The sequence below is a fragment of the Erpetoichthys calabaricus genome, chromosome 17 (assembly GCF_900747795.2).
Source record: "Erpetoichthys calabaricus chromosome 17, fErpCal1.3, whole genome shotgun sequence".
NCBI lineage: Eukaryota > Metazoa > Chordata > Cladistia > Polypteriformes > Polypteridae > Erpetoichthys > Erpetoichthys calabaricus.
This window is the reverse complement of record NC_041410.2, coordinates 35,642,494-35,657,250: the sequence shown is the minus strand read 5'-3', so window position 1 is coordinate 35,657,250 and position 14,757 is coordinate 35,642,494. Positions and strand designations below refer to the sequence as shown.

The 14,757-nt window shown below is 37.2% G+C and overlaps 1 protein-coding gene across 6 annotated transcripts in view; it reads right to left on the bottom strand.

Moving 5' to 3' along the window:
* akap13 (A-kinase anchoring protein 13) overlaps positions 1–14,757 on the bottom strand; it is a 335,986-nt gene that overhangs the window by 77,000 nt on the left and 244,229 nt on the right. For 5 of the 6 annotated variants that reach the window (XM_051920829.1, XM_051920831.1, XM_051920830.1 and 2 more), the window contains 3 exons: positions 14,415–14,537; positions 7,096–7,138; positions 6,146–6,269 (listed from right to left, as the gene is read on the bottom strand). In XM_051920829.1, the coding sequence (XP_051776789.1) occupies positions 6,146–6,269; positions 7,096–7,138; positions 14,415–14,537 (290 nt within the window). The remainder of the gene's footprint in view (positions 1–6,145; positions 6,270–7,095; positions 7,139–14,414; positions 14,538–14,757) is intronic. The other variant, XM_051920834.1, reaches the window with a different exon arrangement.

The following is a 14,757-nucleotide window of genomic DNA, read 5'->3' as shown; positions in this document are numbered from 1 at the left end:
GAACTGTGCACTGATAACAAGCTAAATGATTCCTCTCCATTTTAGCCTGGAGGACATTGTATCCATGATTTCCAAAAATAATTTCAAATTTTGATTCATGAGATCACAGGACAGCTTTCCACTTCACCTCAGTTAATCTATAATGAATTTGGACCTAAACAAGGCAGAGGTGTTTCTAGGATGGTATAGCTTTAATTTGCATATTTGGATGCAGCAATGACCTGTGTACACAGACAATGATTTCTGGAAGTGTGCCAGAGCTCATGCCATGACATCCCCTATAGAATCATGTCTGTTTTTAATGCTGTGTTACATGAGGGCCCAAAGATCATGGCCTTCCAATATTAGTTTCGGTCTTGTCCCTTGTGTATAGAAATTTCTCTGGATTCTATTAATCTTTTAATGAGGTACAGTTAGGTCCATAAATATTTGGACAGACAACTTTTTTCTAATTTTGGTTCTGTACATTACCACAATGAATTTTAAATAAAACAACACAGATGCAGTTGAAGTGCAGACTTTTAATTCAGTGGGGTGAACAAAACGATTGCATAAAAATGTGAGGCAACTAAAGCATTTTTTTTAACACAATCCCTTCATTTCAGGAGCTCAAAAGTAGATAGATAGATAGATAGATAGATAGATAGATAGATAGATAGATAGATAGATAGATAGATAGATAGATAGATAGATAGATAGATAGATAGATAGATAGATAGATAGAGTAATTGGACAAATTAAATAACTGGAAATAAAATGTTCATTTCTAATACCTGGTTGAAAACCCTTTGCTCGCAATGACAGCCTGCAGTCTTGAACTCATGGACATCACCAGATGCTGGGTTTCCTCTTTTTTAATGCTCTGCCAGGCCTTTATTGCAGCGGCTTTCAGTTGCTGTTTGTTTGTGGGCCTTTCTGTCCAAAGTTTAGTCTTCAACAAGTGAAATGCATGCTCAATTGGGTTAAGATCAGGTGACTGACTTGGCCATTAAAGAATTTTCCACTTCTTTGCTTTAATAAACTCCTGGGTTGCTTTGGCTGTATGTTTTGGGTCATTGTCCATCTGTATCATGAAACGCCGCCCAATCAATTTGACTGCATTTAGCTGGATTTGAGCAGACAGTATGTCTCTGAACACCTCAGAATTCATTTGGCTGCTTCTGTCCTGTGTCACATCATCAATAAACACAAGTGTCCCAGTGCCATTGGCAGCCATGCACGCCCAAGCCATCACACTGCCTCCAACGTGTTTTACAGATGATGTGGTATGCTTTGGTTAATGAGCTGTTCCATGCCTTCTCCATACTTTTTTCTTGCCATCATTTTGGTTGAGGTTGATCTTGGTTTCATCTGTCCAAAGAATGTTTTTCCAGAACTGTGCTGGCTTTTTTAGATGTTCTTTAGCAAAGTCCAATCTAGCCTTTCTATTCTTGAGGTTTATGAGTGTCTTGCACATTGTAGTGCACCCTCTGTATTTACTTTCATGCAGTCTTCTTTTTATGGTAGACTTGGATATCGATACGCCTACCCCCTGGAGAGTATTGTTCACTTGGTTGGCTGTTGTGAAGGGGTTTCTCTTCACCATGGAAATGATTCTGCGATCATCCACCACTGTTGTCTTCCGTGGACGTCCAGGTCTTTTTGCGTTGCTGAGTTCACCAGTGCTTGGTTTCTTTCTCAGGATGTACCAAACTGTAGATTTTGCCACTCTTAATATTATAGCAATTTCTCGGATGGGGTTTTTCTGTTTTCGCAGCTTAAGGATGACTTTTCACCTGCATGGAGAGCTCCTTTGACCGCATGCAAGCACCACACCTCAAATCAACTCCAGGCCTTTTATCTGCTTAATTGATGACATAACGACGGACTTGCCTACACCTGCCCATGAAATAGCCTTTGAGTCAATTGTCCAATTACTTTTGAGCCCCTGAAATGAAGGGATTGTGTTAAAAAAATGCTTTAGTTGCCTCACATTTTTATGCAATTGTTTTGTTCTCCCCACTGAATTAAAGCTGAAAGTCTGCACTTCAACTGCATCTGAGTTGTTTCATTTAAAATTCATTGTGGTAATATACAGAACCATAATTAAAAAAATGTTGTCTCTGTCCAAATATTTTTGGAACTGTATGATGAAATCTCCAAATTATTTGTAATTGTATGCTTAGGAACATTATTCTTAAGTTGTTGTACTGTTTGTCTGCATAGTCTTTCACACAGTGGTGAAATTCTTCCCATCTTTACTTCGAAGAGACTCTGCCTCTCTGGGACGCGCTCTTTATACCCAATCATGTTAACGACCTGTTGCCAATTAACATAACCAGTTTTGTGATGTTCCACTAGGCGTTTTTTAGTATTATACTTTTCTAGTGCTGTCCTAACTTTTTAGAAATGTGTTGCTGGATTCAAATTCAAAATGAGCATATAGTTTTCATAACACAATGACATTTCTCAGTTTCAACATTTGATATGTTGACTTTGTTCTATTTTCAATAAATCCACCAAGTGTTCTGTAAGATTAATATTTCTTAAAAGATCAATCTATTGGTCTACCGATTTGGAAATGCATCATTCACAGCTTACATACCCTTACTTTTTTCACGGCAAAATCTCTATACTTAGGCACAAACTCTTTACTGAAGGTATATCTACTCCAATATAAAGACTTTTAGTTAAACTTAAATGTACATTATGTAAATTGCAGATCTAATGAAAAACAGCACAGAAAAAAATGTTAAAGGGCAGATTTATAAACTGAAAAGAATGATTGAAATTACAGTAGATGAAACAGGATAAAGGTCAGGGAACTAGATCTGGATCGATTAACTTTTAAATTTTATTATACAATGTATCCAGTGTTTGAAATTAAGACTGGCTTAAATATCAACATTTTAATAATCTGATACTCCTTATAATGGCTTACTGAAACAGATATAATAATGAAAGTAACAAGAACCATAGCCCTAAAAACTGACAGCTGACGATAGGTTTTGTCAACTGAGCACACACATTAGCCATATTTTACTTACAGTTAAAGCACTATAACTTTAAATACACGCATTCACTCTCTCAGAAAGGAAGTGGTGAATCAAGCATAACTTCCTTCAGCACTTCCTCTGAAGTATTAGTTTGCTTACAGAATTAGCAGTACAGAAGGAACTTGCTGGGTTACATTTCAAATATTTCAAGGCTTTCATTAAAAAGTCTATGGTCCCTTTCTGTATAACTGACTTCTACCTTAAGACCAAAACCAATAAAAATGAGAGAAAATTAAAAGCTTGGCTTTAAGTGCCGATCAACTGGCAACTCTGTTAACATTTAACAAAAACAGCCAGCTTTACGTCTGGCAAAGACAGTGATGCTGACCTTCAGGCTTCTCCCGGAGATAAATGAGCACACTGTACCTTTTGGATTATACAAAGGTTGAAGCTATAAAACGACAGCAGTAGTTACGAAAATGATGAATTTTAGTCCTCAGCACACAAATGTGTTCGTCTTTCTTTACTGCCACACTTGCTACTAATAGCCATTGCTAAAATAAATAACAAAGATGTTATTAACATTGTGGCAAAATGTACATTGGCCAGTGACTAGTTGATGACTTAAATGGGGCTTTGACTGATTCAGAGTTCACTTAGTTGCCACGTGACACCTTCCCTCAGTCCACCTACTCCATCTTATTTCCTGCACTATCTCCAAACAATCTTCAGCATTTTGAATTTCCCCTTGGGATTAATAAAGTATCTATCTATCTATTTATAAAAGGCATACAGAAACGAAAGGCAAAATCTGGGGCCTATATTCCTACAGAGTACTTACTCCTCTGAAATCAAAACCAAAAACTGAAAGGGGGGTTTTGTGAAATATTTACCATGAGGGTAAAAGTGAGATTTCATTGCAGAAGATCAAAGGAGAAGGGTAAGAAAGAGTTCTTGAATATGGCTACGACATATGGCTATGGCAAACTGATCATGAGTAATGCAATGAACCCTCAGCCAGCCAAGCCAAAGAAATTAATTCACTCAATTAACCCTGGGAGCGTATTGTATGCATGTACTCCTCTTACAACATTCTCACTTCACTTGATCACTTTTACAGGTATAATGCATGTCTAGCTTAAAATTCATATTCTGCGGTTACTGTTGCCCAGTGACAGGCATTCTATTAGTTCAAAGTAATTCAAGTAATTTGGTTCAGTTAAAAACAATTCCACATTACTGACTCACAGCTTTGCTCTTTTATTTGAGTCCTACCCTCTCTATACTTGTGATCAGGGAAAAAAAAAAGGTGGAATCAAAAACACTTCCATTTGTTTACTTTTTTTTTTAATCAATAATGAAACCAAAAACAGTAACTTTCTGGCTTTTCTGTAACCTGCTCTTAGACATTGGGCATAATCGCACTTACAGTGATAGCAGAACAACAACATTCTGATCACTATTACTGTTACTTCATTTTCCAGTCAAAGACACTAAATCACCCAACTCCAGTCTCCCCTATCAACATCAACTAAGCTGGTCTATGCATAATTTGATTTTCTATCAATTACTTTTCCTTTCATTTGATTCATAGATTGTGATTATTGTTACCTCCTTATTTGGTAAATAATTATATATTTGAATTTTTGGGCCACCAACAGTGTGCTTAGTTAAGGTAAAGCTCTAAAGATATATGTGACTCAAAAGGGTAAATTAACTTGCAGACCCCATACCACAAATATTTGTGTGCATTGCCAATGGTGATGAGTGAACCCTGCTGAATTCGCTTTGAGTTTCGAGGAAATAATAAAAAAAAAAAAATGACAGAAATAGCTGAACTTTGCCGAACTCCACAAAATGCTTCGAAGTCAATAGGGAAGCAAGAACTGAACTAGTTTTGAGTAGATTATAAAGATGAATTTGATCTTTCAAGTGTCCTAGGGTTCTTTCAACTTAAAAAGCGATAAACGCTGGCCAGTTTTTAATTGTTTCTACTTTGTTTATCCTTGCTATGGATCTTCGCCCTTGCCTCCTTGGACAAGATGTTCTTCTGATACAGTGAGAGATATCCTTCGGTGGTAGCAATCATAGTGCTACCAGCTAAGAACAGGAATATTAAATATATCCCACATTAAGTTCCTCAAAGTATACAGGCAACATGAATGATGAGTGCAAAAAACACAGGATTTCCAGACTCCAACCATCACATGGCAACAGAACTCTTCCATTATACATAACTTAAATGAGTTGGATGTACAAGTGACTGCATTTCAAGGGCACCCTCATAATATTCCCATCCTCTTTACTGTAAGATATGTGTTAAACACAATGTCTTCTTTCTTGATGTATTGCATTACCAGGTTCTATAATTTCTATTTTATATTCTGCACTTCTGTACTTCATATTTTATTTTACTTGAAATCCTCTTAATTTGAGTCATTTAATTACGGTGTTGTTTACTTGCCAAAACTCTCCCTAATTAACAAAAAGCTTTTTTAAGCATTTGCCAATTATAGCACTGGAGAGAAGCGAAACATGCTGTCTGACCAACATGCGACAAGTAAACTGATACAGATGGAAAGGGCCTAAACTTTACCATATTTTTCAAAACGTTACAGCAGGCAGAAAAGGGTGGAAGCAATCAGAGATATCCACGGTAACTGATGGGAGCAGTCAAAATATATGGGAGGCAAGCAGGTACAAAATTAAGAAAAATAATCCCAACCTGAGCTCTACTCTGTACCAATTACATTGATTGTTTTTGTTCCAAATTAGCTATTATATCCATTATTAAGCGATTGTTGGATGCCTTGTAAAAGTTCACATATTCTGTATGCCCACAGCTCCAGCATTCTTTACTCTCTATAAAGCTTGTATCTTTTATGCTACACATATCAATTAGACTAATACTGACGGGTTAAATGCATTTCTGTTCTTGTTAACGTATGATACGTTTGCATTTGGCAACTCCGCTTCATAATCACATTAATACAAGTTGGTTCAACAAATATAAGGTAAATCCAGGTCTAGGAAATAATGGAAATTATAAAGTTGATCAATATAATTTTATAAAACAGATAAAATAACAAATTAACCCTAGCATACTTATTGACTCTAAAGAACCATTTATAATGCTTTTTCCTCTTCTTTTAAGAGACATTTACACTTACCTTGTTCTTTTTACTACTATACATTTTGCTCTTGAGGTAGCTGAATGTGCGGCTAACTTTCGTTCCACTTTTTCCATCAGAGTCCTTTCTCAGGGAGGAGGGTTGAAAGCTTTCTTCACAAATACTTCAAAATGCATAGAAAGAAGAGACATCAATTGCTACACTGATAAGTCATTAGGTACACATTAAAGTATTAAACTCTTCTTCCTTGCAGTAATACGTTCTGTATTCTAATGTCAAGCTCTCCACTTTTACCAATTTTTCTTTATTTTTCAAGAATTAAAATATTATGAAAAAAGTAATCTTTTACTTAATCTTTAATAGCAAATATTCAGAATCTGCTGAATAATATTTTTCAGCACATAAACAGATTTTATTAAAAATGTTTAAACCAAGGTGCAAGAAGCGTTTCAAAATGATTTCTCAGACAACTAACGATACAAAATGATTTTACACTAAAAGGATCCAGAAGAGCCACTCTAAAAATGGCAAAATAAAATGTTTATTTGTGGAATTGACTGGAAAGAAACTGCCGTTCAGAATCTGAAAAGTATTACTTGTATTAAATATAAAACCAACATTAATAATCAAAACACTTTGGTTTTTAATATGAAACTATAAACCACTGTTTACTGATAGAAAAACAAATTATGACTACTGTAATAAAAAGAATGCTAAAACCTACTAGATAATATTGAGTATGAAGCAACAGAAACAATACCAATAAAAATATTACCCTTTGCAGTGGTGTGAAACCCCAATAAAGATAAACCAGGCAGATAAACTGGATGGATTTATAGATAGAAAATAGGATTATATTATGAATAGAACACATTTTTTCATTAAATAAGACTGGAAAGTTACTGGGCTATCTTACTTTACATACAAATGCACTCTGGATTATTTTGAAAAAGTTTAATTTCATATAGATTATTATTTAGGATATTTACCTGTGAGTTAAGGAACTTGAGTTACTTAAAGGTGGCTTCACACCTGTAAATGAAGAAAGTTGATTCATAAGTAAATCTTTACAAAGTAGCAAAAGAAGGTAAACAGATAATAGTTAATTTAAATAAAGCTCACACACACACACTGTAAGTGGGATTCAGCGTTTACAAAATTAGTACACACAAAGCAAATTATATAAAACAATTCGCATGTGAGCGTCAGTAGGCTTAGGAATCAAGCTACCTGAACTATTCTATAACATTTCAGTAATTATCGCTCTGATGTTGATCTTTCGTTACGATAGCAACTGACAAGAAGAATTCATAATTAATTGCAGAATTACATTATTTGAGGGTTCCTCTAGAGTGCCTGTTTCTCTTGCACGATTTGGCTCAAAAACTAATCAGCACATCGTCATCTCATAACAGACTTACATTTCGAGTTTGGTATTTTTCTGTCCAGACGTTTTAGCTGTAGACTGCCCTCAAGAAACTATGACACACAGATACTCACACCCATCATCAAGATATTGATGTTTTTGATATCAGGGGACCGTAAAACATCGAGATCCATCAAAAACCAGAGATCAAATTTTTTTTGACAAATCTAAAGCTTTAGGTTATGGTTGGGGAGGACGCAAAGCAATAAGTAGACACCAAGAAATATATTTGGAAAGTAAATAATACCACACTCTCTGCTTTTACTAATTTTAGATCACAAGCTTAGATTTATCTAAAGGTCACCTGGCCTGCTTACTAACATCAATTTCAAAATGATGTAGGCGTATCCTTTTAAACACAACAAGATCTATAGCAATCCAAATGCTGCCTTTATTATAGGGACCTTATTAAAAATAAAAACGCTGCATCAAATTCATATTTTTATGTTCCAGTCAAGATCTGCCTCTGATTCTCCAATATCAACAATCAAGGCACCCGTAAAACTTAACTAATAAATGAACAATACTGATCATTTGCAAAAAGACATACTGCTCTGGTTTGAGGCCTAAATGTTTATATTACTACAAGCAAAAACATTTTAAAATATTTGTGGTTCTAAAAGTAAAGGCAAAGCCATTCCCCTCCAGTTTAATTTAATTCTTAAACCCCGGGTGGTTGCTGTTTGTTACTCACACTTCAATTCTCTGTACAAGGTACCCACCAGAAAATCTCCCTCTATATTGATATCGGCTTGCTGTTTCTTGCAAACACCCTAATGTTATTTAGTTTGTTCAAAGCCCCATCAAGTTGTAAAAATAACTGAACTAAGTCTGCTCTTCTTCCTCTTAAATCTCCCTATACTGAACCTTTTTCCTTGTGTATAAACTCCATCAGGAATCAACATCTCCTCTTTACATTACATCTCTACAGCTACTGCCACAGTTTTAAGGGTACTAAAGATTCTTTGTCCTCACATTCTCTTACGCCGTTGTCCTTCCATTCTATGTTGGCCGTTACTAAAATGAATATTGTCCTTCAATTCAACTTCTTTAGTGCTATGCTCCTCCTCATCCCCATAGCATACTGGCAAGTCATTATATCTCTCCTGTCTCAATTCATATGTGATGTCAAAAGGCACTCTATAAAACATTATCTTAATGCATGACAGATCTGTTTGGGTAGTGGCCCTACATGATTTTTTGTTATATCATTGGGCTTTTAGCTTGAGATCTGTTTGGTACTGGCTAGAATTCTCCTGGAAGCAGCTTGTCCTGGTTTTTTAATTTAATCTAACCTGGTCCAACCCAAATATCTTTTGCTATCAGTTTAAACCACCAATCCCACAAATTAGGCCCATTAATATCTTATGCAATCACAGTTTGGTTCAAAGACGACAAACATGTGGGTCCCATGGCAAGTTTGCACTCCTACACACCCAATCTTTAAAAAACCCATTCCCAGTATAGGAGGTAATTCTATCTCTTTCCCAGGCTGGGTGCAGCAAGGATTTTATCATCCTTGGTGGTACTTTCTGTTGGCAAGATACACATTTTCTGTTCTGTTGACCTCTTTTTTTTTTTTTTTTTCCTCCAACTATGGTCTGTTTACAAGTCTTGCAGTATTTTTCATCTTCTTCCACTCTCCTTTCAACCCCTTACCTTTTTCATATTCTCTCTGCTTTAAGATGAAACCTGTCTACCGTGTTTCCCTGAAAATAAGACCTACTCCGAAAATAAGCTCTTGTCAAGATTGTCAGCTAAAAAGTAAGGCACCATGCAATTCATGTGCTCGAAACATCCATTAAATTCCGAGGACACCTTGCCACAAAATCTCTGAAAAGGATGTTTAATAATTACATCCATAAATTAGGGGATGCGCCCATTCCAGCAGAATCGGCGCAAGACAGAAACAAAATCCCTGGACGGGGCATCAGCTCATTGAAAGGTGAACATTAGCACACAAATACACTAACGTCATTGTAGCTTCACCAAATCCCCAAACCTTCATGTCTTTGGATGGAAAACTGAGCACACTGTTTAAACTCACCAGGAAAACAAGCAAACTCCAGGTAGGGATCACAAGGGACGTGACTTCCTGTGAGACGGCAGCGCTACCACTCTGCCACCCCCATGTGTGTAACTATTAACTGTATTCATTATTTAAACAAAGTTAACGATTTATCTGTAAAATGTATCATTCATAGTTTAATGCATTTCATCATGAAAGTGATATCAAGTATAAATCTAAGAATTCTAAATGTGCAGAAAGCTGGAATATCATAAATTTAATGTGTTCTGTGTGGCGATCTATTGCTGCTTGCCACTGCTGTCAGGTCAGGAGGAAAAACCAGAAGCGAATAGCGATTAACAATTGGGTTGGTTTTAAGATGACATTTATGATGGTCTACTTTAATGATGAACTAGACATTTTCATTATGTCCTTATTTTTTTTTCTCTGTGGCTTGAGGTTTGAGGATTTAATCAGCATACCTCGTGGAAGAAGCTCTGTGGAGGTATTTGGGGCATGTCAAGCCAGGAGAAGACCTTGGGACAGACATAGGACATGCAAGAAAAACTATATCTCCCAGCTGGCCTCGGAACACCTAGGTATTCCCCCACCCCCTCAGAGGAATTGGTGGGGAAAGGGATATCAGGGCATCTTTGCTTAATCTGTTTCCCCTGTAACCCAGATCAGAGAATTGGTACAAAATGGATGGATATATTTAATGTAATTTTGAATGTAATCCATCCAGAGATTATCCCATGACTAGGGGGCTCCGCCCCCTGCTCGCTTCGCTCGCCAACCCCTGGTGTTGTGAAATTACAAAGAGCGTGATGTATGAATGAGATATAGCATAGTGTGAAGGTGTAGATGACGCATATAGGAAGCAAATAAAGTTGTCCATGTCCAAAAACGGGCTCAGAGAGGTAGATGCCAACCTTGTCCATGGTTTGTCCTTGTGATTTGTTGATGGTCATGGCAAAGGCAGGTTTAATGGGGAACTGTCTCCGTTTAAGTGTAAAAGGTAATTCCAGGTCAGAACTTGTAAGGTCAATTGTAGGAATTAGAACAGTATTGTTAGCATGTGATCCTGTAAGAAGTTTTGTTTCAATAACATTGTGTGTCATGGTGTTGACGACTAAACGTGTACCATTGCATAAACCCTGTTTAGTGTTAAGGTTTCTTAATAGCATGATTATTGTTCCGTTTTTAAGGCTAAGATTGTCTTGTGGTAATCCGGCTGGGTTAATAGTGTTCAAATATTCTAAGGGGAAAATAAGATGGTCATTGTCGTCATTAGAGTCAACTTTGTCAGAGCTTAGAAAGAGCTGTGCCTCTCCAGGAAGTAATGAAATGACCTGGTTATTAATGTGATCAACATTAATATTCTTTGGACATAATATAGTTCGTTGTGTTAAAAGGGGTATTTGGTGTAATGAGATTGCTGTTCCAAATATCTCCGTAACTAAGTCGTCGCAGATAAAGGGTTGAGGAATTGTAATATCATCTGGGTGAAGTCCATCTGTATTGGTGAGAGTACCATCTCCCAGTTGTAATAACCAATTGTTATATTCGGGATCTGAACATTGCATGTTTTGTACCAACTGTATCTTTTGAAAGCAATGCCAATTGTCTGCGTATTTTAAGGTGGATTGAAGAATAGCCGAGCGCATGGCATGTGGAACAATAGCTAAGCACCGTTTAAAATCTCCTCCTAATAAAAGTGCCTTTCCTGCAAAGGGAATATAATTATTCATCAACGTTTGTAGAAGTTTATCAATGGTGTTGAGTAAGTTGAGTAAGTGACTGGATGCCATTAGATGCAAAAGCAAATGAACTATTGTAGGATCTAATGCAGTTCATAAAGTTTTTACTTTCAGGTACTTCATTAGTTAGAAGCTTCTGTAGATATGCAGGATATGAATGTAAAGGAGGCAGTCTAATCTGACCCTTTTGACAACAACGTGTAAATTCATTACTTGTATTGCCAGTTGTTTCTTCAGGGAAGTTAAGTGAATGACAATGATTGCAAGTGACATTCATTAAGCCCAATGAATTTTCATGAATAGTGGACTCATTATTGAACGCGTTGTCAGCTAACTGGCGCAATCGTTTAGCAGGTGTCTGTCGTTGATGTCCTTGACGTGTATCTTTTGTCTGTGCTGTTTGAGAGGCGCGTCGTTGAATGTGCAGGATTTGGGACGTACTATTCTGGAGCTGTAATCGATTTGCATGTGCTGTGTGAGAAGCCCGTTGCAGTTTACGGCGTTCATTGTTTGTATTGAGCCTTGCCCGTTTTTGTATGTCGGTTAGTCGAGGTTTGTCTTTTTGGAGCCTTGCCTGCTTGTTTTCCGGCATTTCAGTTGCGTGTTGTAGACGTCTGCGTTTATTTATTTTGTCCCTTCGCTGCCGTTTTTGTATCTCTGAGACTCGAGGTGTTTCGTTTTGAACCGTTGCCTGTTTCGATGCAGCACTTTGAGACGCGCACTGCATGCGTCTACGTTCACTGTGTCTGTCCATCTGCGCTCGTTTCTGTAACTGTGTTAGTTGAGCTTTGCGTTTTTGGAGCCGAGACATTTTTTCTTCCGGGGTTTCAGAAGCGCGCTGTAGGCGCCGACGTGTATTGTTTTTTTTCATGCGGGTTCGTGTGTTTGGTCCTGTCACTCGAGCCGTATCGTTTTGTACCCGTGATCGTGAATTCATGACTTGTTTGTTCTTCAGCGTTAGAAATATGGATAAGTAATAAGGAGGATCGCAATCACTGTTAATATGGAGCCTTTTCTGTGGTTGAACGGTTAATAGTGCATCAGTGTAATGAGATCGACCTATGCTGCATAATTTGAACGTGTTCAGATGACGTATGTTTAATACGGACGGTTCGTTCAGTAATGGGGCTGTGTGTCTCATTTCCTATTTATGTTAGTGTGGTCGTGGGTCCGAATCCTCCATTTTGTGTATGTTTCGTGTGCTATGTCCGTAGTCTGTCCCGTTTTGTGTCCAATGGGTTTGTGTGGCGCTCGCGTCTGACTTCATTTTTTTTTTTGTGTGCTAGGGGCGCGTTGCCTCACTTTTTTTATCTCTGTTAGTGGAGGGGGTGTTTGTGTGTCGTGGGTCTGAATCCTCTTCTTTGTGTGCGTACCGTTTCGTGTGCTATGTGGCGCTTGCGTCTGACTCCTTTCTTTTTGGTGTTCTAGGGGTGCGTCGCCTCATTTCTTATTTCAGTTACTGGAGGGGGGCTTTGTGTGTTGTGGGTCTCAATCCTCTTCTTTGTGTGTGTTCCGTTTCATGTGCCATGGACTTCGTGCGGCGCTGTGTGCGGGGCCGACGTCTGACTCCTTTTTTCTGTGTGCTATTGGCGCCTCATTTCTTATTTTACGTTGCTTTCCATCCGGTTTCCGTTGCTTGGAAGGGGGGGTTTTGTGGGGGCGCCTGCGCAATACATCTTTTGCGTCCACGGCCCATGGCCGGATGTCCCTGCGTCCATCCGGTTTACCATTCTCGGTTAGTAATGTTGATAAAAGTTAAAGAAAACCAGAATCTTTAGTGCTAAATGTGTACATTTGGAAATTGAATTATCAATTCATTTTAAATGCACTAGAGATACGTTTTCTTTCCTTATCGAGGAAAAAAGCAACACCATTAAAATAGTGCTAATATTAGTGTTCTAATAAAGTCGTGGTTTTATTTTATTTATTTTTTCAACCAGATAAAGATTTAATCTTGTAATACTAGTTACAAAAACAATTAGTAAATACGCATTTTCACATTAATTATATCATGAAGTGTAATGAATGGCTAAATTACACTAACTTTGAACTGCCTACTGAATAAAACAGGAAACCACATTCTGTCACAACTAGTTACATAAATTACTAAACATATATCATTAAATAGTTCTGTTGAAATACGCATTATTTCTAGCTTTTAAATTGGAAGGTGCACTGATGTAACATAATTACTGATAAAATAAATACATATAAAAGAAGAACGGATGGGCAATGCATTATTGAAAAATCATTCTGGACAAATTAAGTACATTTTGAACAAGAAAAAGTGCTAAATCTATTGACATATATATGTTACCCACTACCTGTACCTTTCACACTTGCGTTACGCCACCAAACCCAAACTGACCAAATCAGTTTGCTCAGGAGGACTGGACACACAGACTGTAGTGTTTTATTATATAATAGATAGTAAAAATCGTAATTTTTTTTTTTTTTTTTTTTTTTTTACAATGTTCATTCAAGTATTTCTTTTCATTTTTTTTCATCACTTCTATGTTCAAGCTTGCATTTTTTTCCATAGGCAGACAAAGTGTTAACACTTAATCTTGTTTTACTTTATTTCAAACAGCAATGATGTTTACTGGGTGCACATTTAGGAGGCCCATTCAATGAATGCTTGAAGTGGAAGAAAATGAACCATCAGTACTCATTTTTGGAGGCTTCTTAAAGGATTGGGGGGGGGGGGGCCACCCCCTTTTCAATTCTACAGATGCAAAAGAATATGTAAAGAATTTTGGACAGGGGGGGGCATCCCCATTTAAAGTAAGCCATACATACAAATAAATAAAAATTATTTCAGAGGGAGGCATGGTGAGTCCATAGCCTTCCATTGATAGAGAGAGAGAGAGACAAATACAGAGGGGAAGAGAGAAGATATTGTTTTTTGGGATTTTTTTTTTTTTTAATAAATTAAAAATGAAAATTCTATTAGTAAAAAGCAGGGCTTTAGACACCATCAGTTGCATTAGCACTCAGGTATTAGAATTTGCTAATTGAGATACACTGTATCTGTGTCAGTTATGGAAGCATATCACACAATGAGGAGGAGCAACCCTTTACACACATGAAACGACTGCATGTGCATCTACTTACAATCTGACACCTCCTCATCACTGGAGGAAGAGCCAATAGAAAAGACTGTTTTAGTTATAGGGTTGAGAGGAGAAATGCTGAAGGAAAAGGAAATTCTTCTCTTTTGTTGAATCCTTCCTTGGGCTAGAAATCCATTCAAAAGAAAACGGTCAATGGATTAATTTGGCATTGCTCTAAAACAGAACAGAATGACACTACACCGAGAGAGGCAAAAAGTTTAAATTCTAAGGATTGCTTGGAGCAGACCACAGCTCCCTTCTCTTCCATGAAAATGTCTAACATTAAGACCATTTATCTTGTTAACAAACATGCAAAAACATAACTCTCAAGACATGCTGAAAGA